Source organism: Tenebrio molitor, chromosome 3 (assembly GCF_963966145.1).
Source record: "Tenebrio molitor chromosome 3, icTenMoli1.1, whole genome shotgun sequence".
Lineage (NCBI taxonomy): Eukaryota > Metazoa > Arthropoda > Insecta > Coleoptera > Tenebrionidae > Tenebrio > Tenebrio molitor.
The window spans coordinates 17,238,438-17,254,561 of NC_091048.1; the positions used below are offsets into that span (position 1 = coordinate 17,238,438).

The window sequence follows — 16,124 nt, forward strand, 5'->3', positions numbered from 1 at the left end:
AAGCAAACATTTTTTTTTTACCAATTCTATACTCATCGGTCCTTGAATTTCTCGTATTGATCTTTGTTTGGCCAATCGTTTTTTCTTTTTATGCAACGGTTTCGTCTCGATGATCATCTCCTCCAGTTCGAAAGTTGGATCACAGTTCAAGTGATCTTTCTGCAGAGAACAATTAAAAACAAATTTGCGACACCAACTGACACTCACCGGTGGCATGAAGTACGGCTTGTACTGTCTCTGAAAGATCCTGTCCGTGTCGAACTTCTTTAGGCACTTTACTTGTTTGAGTTCTTGTATCGTCGAAATTCTCAAACCCGGGCTTATACACAGCAACTACAACAAATCGGTTTCATTAAAATTGTCATTCAAGCGCAATTAATATTTACTCGAGAAATTAAATCGATTATCCCTTCGCTCCAGTTAGAAGGGTAATCCAATCCGATTTGGAACAAGATTCGTACTTCTTGCATGCTCGTGTTGGAGTGGATGTCAAACGGCCTCAGTCCTCTCAGCATTTCATAAGCCACCACACCTGAAACGCGTTCTTTACACATTTTTCTTTATGGATCATATTTTTACCCAATGACCACCAGTCGACAGGATAAGCATATCCCACGCATAAATCCATGGCACAATCAAAGATTTCGGGAGCGATGTACGGCTTAGTCCCAGACATGGATGTCGCTAGGTGGGAATCTTCTAAAACTGTAGCTATGTTGAAGTCCGTGATGTGAAAATGGCCTTCATCATAAAAAAAAATCAAAATTAATCCTTTCGGTCAACAGATAAAGCGATTAAAGGAGTGCTGTGATAATGTTGTTGTAGAGTGCTCGGGTTTTAATGGGAAACCTGGTCGGGGTAATTTATTAACGTGAGCTCTTACCTTCTTCGTCCAGCAATATGTTATCCGGCTTGATGTCCCTGCAAAAATCAGGTCCGTATTACCACAAAATGGAAACCAAAGATAAAAAGAGATTGAAAGTGTTTCATTTGAAGAGTTCGCGCCCAAACAAAATCAATAATAAAGATGTTTGATGGAGATGAAATTTGCCGAAAAGATACAACAATTCCTTCGCCGTTGGGTCTTTAATTATTACTATCGCAAAAGAGAAAATAAAACCGGTCTCGTTAAGTTGGGAAGGAAAAGTTATACGACCTGTGAATTGTGTTGGGATTTTCGTTTTCGGCAGACTTTTCTCTTTTGTCCTTTAAATTATTAAATCGGCGCCTCCAGCGACTCTTTCTCAAAAGGAGGTTTTAGATTTCGCTTAACGTTTCGGAATTTTTAATCAAGTATCCATAATCTGAACTTAATCAAAATAACGTGTTATCTCTAGTTTCTTTATCCACATTTAAACGAATAAAAAACGGATTTATTGTTAGGTAGTATTAATCAAGTCCGAGATGGGTTTGAGATATTTGCCCTTTCGAAGAATATTTATTTGCACTTCCACATTAACGGCAAATATTACATTTTTATGAAATATTACCTACGTAATATTATACGACCGACATATGTAGGTATTTGGTTTTAAAAAATCTGAAGAAATGTCTCGTGTAACGACAGTGTGTTGGATCCCACTTTATGATTTGCGGCATCAGGATGTGGCAGTAAAAAGGTGTTTATCGGGGTTCGGTTATAAATATTGCGGGTTCTAACGAACATGTCACTACGTCGGAAAATTTGATTCCGGATAAGTCACATTCTGTACTTAAATGGGGAGATCTTTCGTATTTTTCACGTTGCATTTGGAATACAAAAGTAGAAGAAAATATAGGTATAACTTTTTTATTAGTTTCACAAAGAATAAGAAAAGTAATTGGATGTGCGTGCTGCTTGATTATAGTACATCTGTTTAAATATTCGTTCGTGTTACTACCTGAAAGTCAAAGTATGTACTCTTGATGGGAATTTGAGAACGCATTAAAGACTGTTATCGACGTAAGCGCTATTGGCATTTTTTTAATAAAATTCACCCGTCTCCCATATTCTCAGACAAACAAAATTGTTCAAAGCTTCCGTGAAGTATTCTGCAGAGCCGGAGCAAGGAATTACTATCTTGTGTTCGTTTATTTTCTCAAATATATAAGGAACAAGCTTATTTATCTGTCATCGGTAAGAATCTTTATGAAATACAGTTTTTCATCGCAAAAGTATGTCTTCTCAACTCGACTTTAATTGAGTCTTATTCTTCTGTTACAAACATTATGGAGCTCGATGAAACGACGCTTGTAAGATTATTATGAGATTCTTTTGATTTTTACAAAGTGACCTCTTTTTTTTTTGGGATACATTTTTTTAAATTAGGTACATCTTTAATCCGGTGTGGTGATAAAGTAAGGAACAAAATTTATAATTGCGTTATTTAATGTTTTCAAACAAAACGCTCGGACAGGTCAATTTTATTTTTTAATTAGCCACCTTATGACATACAAATTTTACTTACGACGTCATGTATTTTTGCACAATGACATCATTGTTTTTTTTAAATGACAACCCCCACTTTTTTCTTCTCTTTTTGGTGGACCTTCCTACTACCTAAACGATGAATAAACATTTTTTTTCTATAATTGATTCAAAAAATTGAAATTCACGCATAGTTATCTGTGCCTGAAGTGGGTCATTTTCTGACGTGTATTTTTTTTTGCATTGTTAGTAAGATCGAAACCATAGAGACCATACAAAACAGTGTGTGAAATGCAATTTCACGCATACGACTATTTCTGTTTTTCATTTCACGCACTGTTTTTTATTAGTTACCTAGCAACATGGTCACTGCATTGAAACTTCAGAGTTCCTTCAAAAATTTGAATTTTTAATTTCAATTTTTTGAATCAATTATAGAAAAAATATTGTTTATATTTCGTGCGTGAAGATGTTTTTGTGCATTCAAAGGCTTATACTGCCTCGACCTTCGTCTCGGCGTAAAAGACCTTTTCATGCACAAAAAACACTCTCTTCACGCACTTAATATAAAAATAACTATTTTCAATGGGGTTATTTAAAATCGAGGGTTTATTTTAATAGACCAAATAATTTAGAATATTTACGGCAGATAATTCGCGCTAAAATGGAACAAATCAACCCTGACACTATTGAGCGCAGTGGACAATGTTGTGTCGTTGAGTGCCAAATGGTTGGCGGGGGGCAATTTCAACATTAGCGTTAAATGTTATTGTTAACCTTAGATGTTTATTTGTTCTTGTCTGAGCTCAATTAAGATTTTTACAGTAAAAATTAAATAAAAATTTTAGAGGTAAAAATTGTTATGTAAGGTAACATTTTTTTTCATTAATCGTTTAGCCAGTAGGAAGGTCTATGAGAAAGAGAACAAAAAAGTGGGGATTGTCATTTAAAAAATTGGTGATGACGTCATTGCGCAAAAACCATTTAAACAAATTGCACGTCACATGATGGTATTTTTCGAAATAAAATCGACCTATCCGAGCGATTTTCTTAAAAATATCAGATAACGCTATTATGAATTTTGTTCCTTACTTTATCACCACATTGTATACATTTTTTTTTTGTTTTTTTGTTCGACACTGTCAGAATTTGAGAATTGTCTCCTGTGTGAACGGATTTTGATAAATGTCACAACTTGTCAAAACGAAACGTCAAGCTAATTTTAAAGATTTTAAGCGATTTGGATTGTCGAACAAAAAAACGTTGTATTCAATTCGCATAATTGAGACATATACCTACCTAATAATAAAAAGGCCTCATTTGTTTAATATTTTTATGTTTAACTTGAAGAAAGATTGCACAGCTTTAGTTAGTGAAAATTGCCCGAAACTTTATTAAAAATCTTTTATGTTCGATTGTACCGTAAGAGCAAAACAAAAATGCAATCAAGGATAGCTATCACACAGTCCATAATGCGCTTGTGCACTGTAAGTTGCAGGGAAAAGATGTAAATATTGTTTATCTTCGACCATTAAATAATACGTTTATTATTTACGTAACTATAGATACATTATGCTAGTCATAAATTACACCCGTGACTTATTATAAGTTACTTGTGATTTATCATAAGTCACAGATCTTAAAATTTTTTGTAGGCAAAGTGTTTTATGAAAAAAAGTCGTAGGTCGTAGATAAAACGTCGTACTTAACTCGCGAATAATGCCTATAATCCACTCTGGTGATTAAAATTTTTAACTTTCATCCTCGTGGATTATGATAGGCATAAGTTAGTTGTGAAAAATGACACTTTGTGTGTCAAAATTAGAAACATAATTTTTTTCCAAACTTACACATTTATTTTCGAACAAAAACATTTTTTAAATCGGACATTTATTTCCGAACGGAGGGAGTAATGAACAACTTCGTAACCACAGCAACAAAAACAGAACACTTCGGAATTATTGTAAAAATACAAATTAAAATGTATATGGCATCTTATAAGCTTGCAATATTTTCGTCAGTCGTTGTCATTCAACTGACATTAGCTTTAAAACAGGTTTTATACATATATTTCTAACCCCACACTGGAATTTTTGACATGGATGTCAATTTGTCATTCAATTTTTATTGTGCGTGACAGAATTTCTGTCACAAAAATTTTGAACGTCATTCATAATGACAGCAAAGCTTACGCTACACAAGTTTTTTCAGTAAAATAACATTGACAAAATTGACAGTAAAATAACTAACGAAATTCCGTGGCCATAGCTGTGCAGAAAAATCGCCTATACCTACCTACTTCAAAAATCAAGCAATCAAGTTTTCGAGTATTTTGTGCTTTGTAAATGTAGATTTTGACATTATATTTGTAAATAGGTTAAAACTGTCAGTGAGATTGTCACATTATATTAGAAAAATGAAACAGTTGTTTGACACTGACAAATAAAAAGTCAGAGGTAATATAGACCGACTTAACACAACGAAAAATAGGTGTACCCATTTTTATAGATAAATAATGATTTTTTAAATAAAATGCGATTATTTCGGAAATGTCGGTGTAAAAACAATGTGTGGTCAAAAAGTTTTTTTATAGTGCCACAGAAACATAATTCATATTTAATAAAAGCCATCATTTATTAAACGTTTATAAGGGTACATCGTTCGTTAAACCAAAGACACATTTTTAATGAAAAAAAATAAAGATGAATTCGTCGCCATGGTAATTAAAGTCTAAGTCTCTTTCTGCCAGGTTATAATTGCATAAATCTATATCGTTTTATGTTTACTTTAATCACGACTTTAGTTAACGGTAACTTTAATAACGCTGTCATGATACGGCCCATAGAATTTATTTATTATTTTATCTAATCCTGTGGGATAAATGACACTTATCTCACTCATTTGAGTGGGATAAGAACTTCATTACCGCACGCTCACTCAGTGGGATAAGTGAGCCTCATTGGGATAAGTAAGTTCTTATCCCACTGAGTGGTGTAATGAAACTGGCGTAAATAAATAAGATTTACCTTTTTCTTTAAATTCGGGGCGTACTTAAATAAAATATTGTACATAACACGTGGATTAAAGCATATTACAGGAAACTCGTGTGATTACAGATGAATTCGGGCTAACGCCCTCGTTATCTGCAATCTTCACACTCGCATCCTGTAATATTCCTTTTTTCTAATTTGCTGTTTTAACAAAGCTGTTAACGCATTCGTTTTGAATGCGTTAACAAGCATCCGAAATCTAGGAACTTTTTTCAGTTGGTAACACACATTGCGGGCAGCAAATTGACTCTGGTATTCTCTGCTGTTTGCCGCATTTCTGACTAATTCATCTTTAATTGCAATTTCACTTGCGAAAAATGAAAAATTTAGAATTTTACTTTAAATGTTAACCATGAAATAAATGTGTCACCAACTGTCACAAAATTCCCTAAATTACCAAAATTGATTTTATTTGTAAAAAACATGTATGCAACAAATATGCAAATTAGAAAAAATAGAAAAAAAAAAACTCGTTCTATAATACATAAGAGCACTCGTCATTTACAGGCACTCCTGCCTGCGGCAGTCGTGCTGCAAATCTAACTCGTGTCTTAATGTAAGTTTTATAAAACTCATGTTTTAATATACTATTATCTCACTAATTGTGTAAATATCTTAATACATTTACCACTTGCTGGAAGACCCATAGCGCCTAATAAAACTTGTCTAGAAAATAGGCTTGTTCAAACCGCTTCACCCTAGAAATTCATGTTTCATAAATATTGGTTGCAGCCTCAGCAACGACACGACATCAATTTTTTTGCTAACTACAACGTTACAGAAGCTATTTCACAAGGTTTACGTAATCTTGTGCTGTGTTATTTTTGCCAATTTTTACCACTCGGTAAAAACCTTTAATGATGTTAACAAAAACCACCTTTAAAATAATGAACGAACACCTGGTCCAGTGGAAGCACCTTTTTATGTTGACGTCTCCAAGTTGTGGCAATTTTTTTTAGAAAATGTAAAAAGACAGGTTGCGTCCAATTCAGAACCTCAACATTTTTCGTGGAGCCTAATTTTATATGCAAAAGGTGGCAATAAAATCTTACAGGCGGAGAATATTGTATATTCTGACCTTACGTAATGAAATTTTCTGTGTCCGCTATTTCATTCGCAAAGAGAGCAACAGAATCTTATGCACAAGTGGAAGGCAATAAGTTTAAGTCTGTACAAATACGTATGCCGGTTGTATTTATCGTAATTCATACTCGTATGTTGTAGTAATTGTTTCATGTAATAAATTTGTTTTACCTTAACAGAATGACCCATTTTGAAAGATTTACAATTTTTAAAAACAATAATTATTGTGTACTGAAGGTAAATGAAAAACAGGCCCAAGGTTCCAACCAATTTAAACAAAAATCGCATTGGAGGGTCGTTATTTATAAAATAACAATCTTCGGAGTGAAATAAAAAATTCTTTGACTATTAGTGGTTTGCCACCACATAAGTTAGTATTGAAAGTTAATTGCATCGTTTTACTGATCAGAAACTTAAATACAAAGGAAGCATTAGTCAATGGAACAAGAATGCGCATCAAGTTTATGCATCGTAATGCTATTGATTGCGAAGTTTTAACTGGAACAGCACGTAATAAGAGAATTTTGAAGTATGGAAGTATGTACGTCTTTATGTCACCTAATGTACAACCAAATATATCAATCTGGTTATCTATGAAGCTGTAACTGTAACTGCCAAGCATAAAATTTAACGGAGAGTTCAGCAAGACATTATTCCGAGAGGTTGATAGATAAAAAGTGTTACAGTTTCTAGCGTTTCTCCTGGGAACTTTGATGTAAATTTGTTGAAGAAGGGAAATACATTCTCGAACACCATGTATGTAATACTTTAAACAGAAATAAGACGGACTGTTCTGTTCTTCTTGTAATAAGAGAAGTTAAACCAACCTTATTCAACAATATTCCTTGAGGACAACCTCTCTGAGGATAGATTCCTTCGGTCAGGTATTTTCAAACATCAAACGCGAAAATAAAAAAAACTGATGTGTTAAATTAATTTTTTTCACAGCGGCTAAAATTATGCCACATAAATGTCACCACCCACCGCAAAATTCCCTACATTTAAAATTTTAATTTTTTGAATTTATAAAATGGTATAAAGCGGCAAAATAGAAAAAAAGTATAAAACACTCGTTGCAGAAGGTTCTTTACGCACTCATTTGTTCCTCAACTCACCGCTACGCGGCTCGTTTCGGAATTTCAAATTCGTGCTTGAATAGATGCCTTCTGCAACTTGTGTTTTAATACTCTCGTGTCAAAAATAAATTACTCTCTAGGATTTAGGGATATTCGTTACAAGGTTGCCATAAATTTGGTTAGGTTGGAGGCCATGTGATTTCTGGTGACAAACAAAAGATATCGTAATCGTAAGGTAGCGAATTCCTTGTAACAGTTGCATATGGCTCTATTTCTCGCTAAGTGATGGATATTTTTTCGTTTCGCAATCAATTTTGGTTTCTGACGGCATATTTAGTTGGACTTAATCTCTCAATTCATAGTAACCAACCTTAAGATTCTAAATTACTTTTGAAAATTCTAGTTACACACAACATGAAAAACGTTATTTCTCTAACCTGGAGTAGATAAACTTGATGGTTGTGAAACACTGTCATATTACTCTCAACAAGTTTTATTCCATTTAAAACTCAAATTAACACATTAACGTAATAAATACTGTGCTGAAACAATTCGCCAAAATTCCCGAATAATATTATGAACGACAACTTCGACCACTTTGAGTATTTATTATACGGTGAACATATTTATTAAATTCATTCACTTTATCCTTTTTTATTCACACTAGGACATTTGTTAATTAGTCATCCTTGTTATTATTGACCTATCGCAAGTTTCAATGTCAAATCAAATTGTGATTGTTTTTTAATAGAGTTTTTTTTACGAGCGGTGTTTGACGTCAATGTGTACACATGAGCGGGTAATGGTTTTAATATCTACCAAATCTTTTTTAAATTTTGTCTCCTAAGGGAAGGCTTTTTGCAAAAATTGTTATAATGAATCTAATGTAATGCACTTAATGTTGAATACACAATAATTACAAAATATTTGTGTTCGCCTTGTTTCTTGAAGGACCATTAAGTATGTAATGTTAGAATGTTACGACTTAAGATTGAGATGTTTATTCTACAACTTCATGAATCATGACGACTACTTGTGTTACGGGTCGGGGGTGAGCGATGAGGGTGGTTACCTCCTCTCTAAATAGGCGAACAATTTAAACCAGCTAAAATATTCACATTACTTTCAATAACACTCGGCACATTATGTTTATCTTTTCGAAGCTCTGTTATTAAGTTACTAAATGACAAAAATAGTTTTTATCCAATACCTATTCATAATAATCATATTATTATGGTAATTGTAAATAAATAATGCCCACCATTACTCACCAGTGTGAGAATAATAAAAAGTCATGAAGACATACCTGATTATTATAGGTTTATTCATTTGTGTGGGCGTAGGACAATGAAACAACAAATAACAAACACAGCTTACCATAACAACTAATCCAAAGCTTCTTTGTAATTTCTAAAATGGCATATCAAATGACTTCTTAGTGTCAAAAAATTCACGAAAATATACATACAGAGTTATTCACGAGAGACTTCCGATGAAAATTTCGTTGTATGCAAGAAACCCCTAGAACTTGATATTTTGTTTAATCGAAATAACTTAGCAATCCAAGTAGCTTGGTGAATAAAATTAATCATGACACTTTCTCTTTATTGAGGTTATGAGCAAAAGTTAATATAAATACAAAGGGCCAGCAATCGTTCATGTAAATATTACTTTTTATAAATTTAGGAAGCTAGAACCCTTGAACGAAATTTTCATCGGAAGTCTCTCGTGCTAACCCTGTATTTAACAGAAATGTTCAAGTAAACTCAACTTTTTTTTCGTAACTAATATGATACATTCCACACTCCTACAACAAGTAACGATTAGATTCTACTTGTAGATATGGCGATTTAGGCGTTTTTAACAAGTTTTTTGGAAACATTGTACGCATCATTCCGATACAGTACATGTTGTTTCTTTATTATCTTTCGCTTGTCTGCATTTTGTTTTTTCAGTTACGAGCAAAGTACTTTCTTAATTTTTCCAATTGTCAAATTTTTAAATGTCAAACGTCAAATACGATTTTTTAGTCGGATCTGTTTCGTGCTGGTTTTGATTTCCGAAAATTTACCACCAGACGGTAAACTCAGGATATGAAAATTAGCACTTAATAAATTATACACAACAACAATATAGGTAGTGTATTTTATTTAGTAGGTATGTACTTGTAATTTTCATATAAATACCTTAATTTGTATATTTAAAAAATATATAAATGGAATCATTAATAATAATATTTACTGCGGCATTGATTTTTACAAAACACATTTTTATATAGAAAAAATAATAAACATTGTTCACCTAAGAAAAATTTGAGAGCTAAGCATGTTTTGATGCAGATGATCACCTAATATTTCACCTTGTCGTATAAATATTTTGACTTCACTGTCTAATTTGATAGTGTAAATAGATGTTTCCTAAAGAATTTCTATGTTTCAACTTACAAAGTTTAGTTCCAAGAATATGCAGTAAACACATACCCAGAAACATCCTTTCAAAACTTTCAATTCAACCGCTAAATTTTGGATATTTTCGCCGCAAATGTGTTCCGAAAATAGTAGTTTATTTGACGAGTTTGTGTGTAAATTGGCTCGTTTCACTCGCGTTTTAAAATGGCCCACACGTGCCAAAAAAGGCCCAAATTACACACGAACGAGTTGAATACAACGTTTTTTTCTTCGACGAGCCCCTTAAAGGCTCCAAATCGCTTAAAACCTTTAAAATTAGCTTGACGTTTCGTTTTGACAAGTTGTGACATTTATCAAAATCCGTTCACATAGGAGAAAATTCTCAAATTCTGACAGTGTCGAACAAAAAAAAACATTTTATATCATCACTCAGATGCCGATTAATTTGAAAATATTATACAGGTGGTCCCGATATATCCTGCAAAAAAAATTCAGTAATAGATGTGGATGAGTAGAACTCATACACAAAAAGTGTTTCTAATAAGAGTCTTTTTGTTTTAGAGATAAAAATAATTGAAAATTTGGTCAAAATTTGCTGTACGCTTGAGTTAATCGGGATTAAAAAGGTAATTTTGGTTGCTTAACTGCAATTTCTTTAGCAACGGTACCTATAACACTCCAATGACATGTATTAAGTTTAATTTTAAATTTGCAAATCCTACAAAAAGTTATGAAGTTTTCAAAATATATAAATACGCCGATATGCATTCACTTTATGGCCTCCCCGATTCCCCGATTTTTATTTTTGGGGCCACATTTGGTGTAGGAAGTTGAAATAAACAGAGAAGACCAACTCCGGGAACGCATAGCAGACGCTGTGAACCAGATTCGTAATAACCCAGAAATGCCAAATTCTGTTTAAGAAAATTGGTATCGGCGTACTCAAATGTGTACATACAGGTTGTCCCAAAAATGGCGTACTAACGGTGCACTACGGTGTAGAAGAGACTACCGTAAACGTCAGAAAAATGTTTAAAAAATTCTATTGGACTTAATAGCTGATTTGGCGGTCCTTGAAAGTGGCACTTAACAGGAAAATTATTTTGAAATATATGTATTAAATTGTCATGACAGCTACCTCTAATCGTACATATTATCACAAAGTACAAGATTACTCACTACCAATATCTAATCCTGCACAATAGTGCATTTAGAAGCTTTGGAAATCGAAAAAAATATTTTAAATCCACTACGGTAACATTGCAAGGTAATGCTGTACGACTACATCTTTGTTTACATTGTATTACCGTTAATAATAAAAATAATAATAATTTATTTTTTTCTCTGAAACATTTTTTCCATATTTTTTTCGTGTACATTTAAACATACTGGATACGGTGTAAGTAGTTAGTACGCCATTTTTGGGACACCCTGTATAAATACAAACGGAAGGCACATAGAACATTATAATAGTATATTATGATACAAGTTTATAAGGAAGCCTTTAAAGCACGCGTGACAAGTTTAAGAGCACGACGCGTAGCGGAGTGCTTTTAACGTCGCGAGTGCTTTAAAGGCCCTTATAAACGTGCATCATACGCTATTTTTTTTATTATACCTGCACTACAATGTGAAAATTATAAGAAAAAAAGTAAATTGAAATACCTTTTTCGAAGTAATCTGTGTCATTAATCGTTGATATAGTTATGGTCAAATGTTGTTGTTTCGGTGCTATCATAAATTGTGTATAAATGTCTATTTATCATTGTTCAAAATGTAGGTGAATTTGTTGTTACCTAAGCAACCATTAAAGCTTTAGTGTTTTAAAGGCCCCTTTTCGCACGAATTTTAGTGTCAAAAACAGGGATTATGATTCAGGTATAATAAAAAATAATTTTTTTCGGCCTCCGTCCAGAAAAACTGATTAAATATAAATAATGTTTCTCCACGACTATTAAAGAATGAATGCATTCTTGTTTGATATTCAACGAAAGAATGATATCAATTCCACATCCAATGATAGAATAGTGATTTAATAAACTAGTTTGTTAATGAAGGCGATTAATAATCGAAACTGTTTAAAGCACGAACGAGTGTAGCGAGTGAGTGGCTTTAATAGTTGAGATTATTAATCGCCCATTAACAAAAGAGTTGATTACAAAAATTTTTCGTTGACCGTAAACTTTTTTTTTTTGGTGACAAATTTTGAAATTAAAGCCAAATCAAAACCAATTTCATCTTTTTCCATAAAGACGAGACCTTATAAATACCTTTATTCTTTTTTTGTCCTTAGGGTGGGCCATTTTTAAATTTTTCAACACTTTCTATTCACTTTTCCACAAAGAGTGTCAGAAGACGTCAACTCCATTCACATTCAACTTCACGTAAAAATCACGATTGCTACGGAAACCTAGTTACCTTTGAAAAATATGATATGCGAATTATAACTAAAAATGTCGGTTTTTGAAAAAGTGAATTTGTAATTGTGCAGTTATGGAGCTATAAAATATAGAAAACCCTGCTGCACTACCTGCTGCAGTGTTGGTAAGTGCAAACAATGCATGTTCGAGGTTGTTTATACATCAAAATTTAATCAAAACGTCAAAATCGCAAAAATCATTGATTAATGAAAAATAGTGTATTAATGAGGTCCATTAATACACTATAATTTAGACAAAAGAATTCATTAATATTGAAATTAACAAGCGGTCAACGGAAAAATACTAAAACCCACGGCTGTCGGCCAATCCATTCCTCGTATTTACATTCTATCACCAGCAGATCGCCAATCTGATGCGTTTGTAAACAATAAGTCGCGCATCGCGTAGCAACCGCTAAACGAGGCACAATTTTAATTGTCAAATATTAAAAGTCAAATTAAATTCAATTTTCAAAGATTGTTTTTTCTTGGTACGAGTATAGTCGTAGAGAAAGTATAGTCTTCACCTCGTCTACGGTTCGTGTTGGAATTTTCGTCTTCGTGAATAATGGCAATCATTATACGCTCGTTGAAGAATGGCCAGAAAAAACGCCAAAATTCGACCGGTAATTAAAGTAAACAATTACCTCAGCTTTTGTACCTAAATTACCTGGTGACTTAACCCATACAACGTACAGCGTTTCCAAAAAACGTCATTAATTTGATTCAATTTGTCAGTTTTGTCACAAACGATTGAGGTATGGTTGCTTAGACACTCTCTTTCTTACAAGCACTAATAATTAATTCCTGACTACACAGTCAATTCCATTTAAGTATGCAGTGTAGGGACTATTTTCCCGTCGTTGATTGGTCAAAATGAGAGAAAAGTTTACACCAAGCAATGTTCAATTTTTGATAACTATGTACTGTCAAATTTTGATATTTGATCGATTTTTTGGTTATTAGTGCCAAACTTATCGAGTTTTTGTATTAAACGCATCATTAGACTACAATTTTGTTATTAGAATTCCACTACCGTAAGTTCTTTTATGACTTTTTTTTGTTAATTTTGCTTGGAATGTATGTTTTCAAATTTGCCGCGTTCGTCAGTGTGAAACGTTCTCCATTCGAAGCGAGATCTACTGCATTCTTAAATCGAATGGACTGTAGGTATGTATTTGTGTGGTCAACAGCGTCGAATGGGTATGAATAGGGGTTAATTTATCTCCATTATTTTGGACCTAATAAAAATGGGTTTTTCGGACTTGTTAGATCCTTTTAATGACCCAGAATTTTTCTGGCAGGTTATATCGGGATCACCTGTATATCAAATATGATGAATAATTTTTGTAATAATCCGTTAAGCAGCTTATGTAACATAGGTAAACTTCGTACAGCGAGAGATTGGGACATTTTAAATTGTAGGCTTGTAACCCAACGCTACAGAATGCAGCAGAATACATTAACTATAGAGCATAATTTCAGGGCAAAAATGTTACTGCTTGAAGGATATATTTCAAATTTTACGTGCACTAGGTACTGCTTTTATACGGGGTCATTATAAATGATTGTCTCATCGCAGTAGGCGTTGGTGACGTAGTCGAATGTGCCGCAAGCTTTATAACATGAGTGAGACTGGCATCGCCGATAGGTAGCGCTGCTGGAATTTCAATCAACATGTTTGTTTCCTTTTTTACTTTTGCATTTGCACATACAGGGTCGCTAAAAAATATGGATACAGCTAAATATTTTCAGAACGGTTTAGCAGAACTTGTTAGAAATTTTTTTTAAATCTCAGATGATAGAATTTAAACACTTCTAACTGTGTGCCAAATTTCAACGAGTTCTGCTAAACCGTTCTGAAAACATTTAGCTGTATCCATACTTTTTAGCGACCCTGTATGTACTCACAAAGCAGAGTAAAGACGAATGATCACTTTGTAGATTAACAAATGTCTAGAGAAAACATTATTTCCATTTATTTCCCATGAAGGCAATGTAGTTGCTTATTTGCTATGGTAAACACTAAATAATTTATATTTCATTGGGTAAGTGTTGTAACAGAAAAAGACCACGTTTCAAAACATTACCTTAGGGGTAAATATTGTCACTAACGTAATATGGCTCCGGAAAGTTTACACAAAGTTCATTACTTGATGCTTCGTAGCTGTATACTTAGAATGTGAGGTGGTCTTTAATAAAACAGATTCACTCTCCAAACTTTAAAATTGGTCAGTTTTTCCTTTATTATCAAGCTAATCCCTTACCCGGATTCGCAAATTCCAATTTAATTCCGTCGCTGCAAGGGCGAAATTATTATTTATCCCCAGTTTGTTTGAAACGAGATTTGTTTTTCTAACTGACACTGATCGATCGCGAGGAAAATAAACTTTTCCCCTTCATACCAGACCTAGGACTGACCTGTGAATGATTCGCTTCGACTGAAGATAGTCAAGGGCCAGAGCGAGTTCAGCAACCATCAATTTGACGGCGTCTTCTGAAAAATTCACCTCCTGTTGAATGTGATAACGCAAGTCGCCTCCCAACAACAGGTCCGTCACCATGAAGAGATCTTCTTCATCTGCGACGAAGAAAATTGGTTATCGGATAACCGTGTCAACTGCTTGTACCCACCTTGAAATGAAAACCAAATATTGACAAGAAAGGGATGTTCTAATCTAGTCAATATTTCCACCTCCCTGAGCACGTTTTTTAGAGCGTCTCGTTCCATGCACTGGTGTTTGTTCATGTATTTCATGGCGAACATTTGCTTGGAGTCCTTCTTCTGCACAATACACACCTGAAAAAAACGGAAATTATCCACTTATGCAGCGATCATTAAAACGAACTCAACCATTGAAATGGTGGATGCGCCGGGTTTAAATTCGACAGAGACGAAACGCGTTTTATTTTCGTGTCACGTTTTTATGTTATGGAAGCAGGAGCTACACCTGAACAAATACAATAATGTCAAAACGAATAAAAGAAAATCATGCGATATTGACGTAAATAAATCAAATATTGTGTTTACCGTCTACGCTGGACACGTTCGGGTTGAAGTTTTTTACGAATGCAAATGAGATAATCTTGTTTTTACGTACTCTCCAGCTGAAAAACAAGGTAATTTCAAGTATACTTAATTATCTACTTAGTTATTTTTCCTCCCTGTTTTAATAAGTGCTTGACACCAGTAGCCATATCCATTTAAATATTGTTATGAATTACGGCAATCCTCTAAATTATGACACCCAATAATTAACAAACTTAAAATGTGACTTATCAAATAAATTATTTAGATTGTCTCTCATTTATCTTGTTTACAAGTTTTTAGAGTTTCAGCGTCACATTTGTAATACATGAACAGTTCGAAAAGTTATAGAGATAAAACATTCTACACATCTACATATGAATTTTCTGACCAAAAAAAAAAAAAAAAAAACCACACACAAAGAGAATGTTAACATGTGGCCAGAGCAAGCAAACTTAACTGGAGCATATTTTTCTTGTGTAATGAATAAAATTTAAATAAAATCGCATACTGTTTTGAGGTCGAATGCCCGCATAAATAACTGGAGAGTTCCACTTTTTTTTAATGCCACCGAAACTCTGCTTATTTTTACAAATCAATGGTTCGCTTAAACAGCTGAAGTGTATGTTGTTTACAAGTTTAATCACACAAAC

General features: G+C 33.5%; 1 protein-coding gene across 6 annotated transcripts in view; it reads right to left on the bottom strand.

Moving 5' to 3' along the window:
- The window catches only part of LOC138125589 (serine/threonine-protein kinase 32B), a 110,394-nt gene that overhangs the window by 517 nt on the left and 93,753 nt on the right, over positions 1-16,124 (bottom strand). For 5 of the 6 annotated variants that reach the window (XM_069041001.1, XM_069041000.1, XM_069041004.1 and 2 more), the window contains exons 4-10: positions 15,078-15,243; positions 14,865-15,024; positions 884-921; positions 580-741; positions 387-532; positions 208-333; positions 22-159 (exon numbers count right to left, since the gene is read on the bottom strand). In XM_069041001.1, the coding sequence (XP_068897102.1) occupies positions 22-159; positions 208-333; positions 387-532; positions 580-741; positions 884-921; positions 14,865-15,024; positions 15,078-15,243 (936 nt within the window). Of the gene's footprint in view, positions 1-21; positions 160-207; positions 334-386; positions 533-579; positions 742-883; positions 922-14,864; positions 15,025-15,077; positions 15,244-15,297; positions 15,316-16,124 lie in introns of those variants that run through there. The other variant, XM_069041003.1, reaches the window with a different exon arrangement.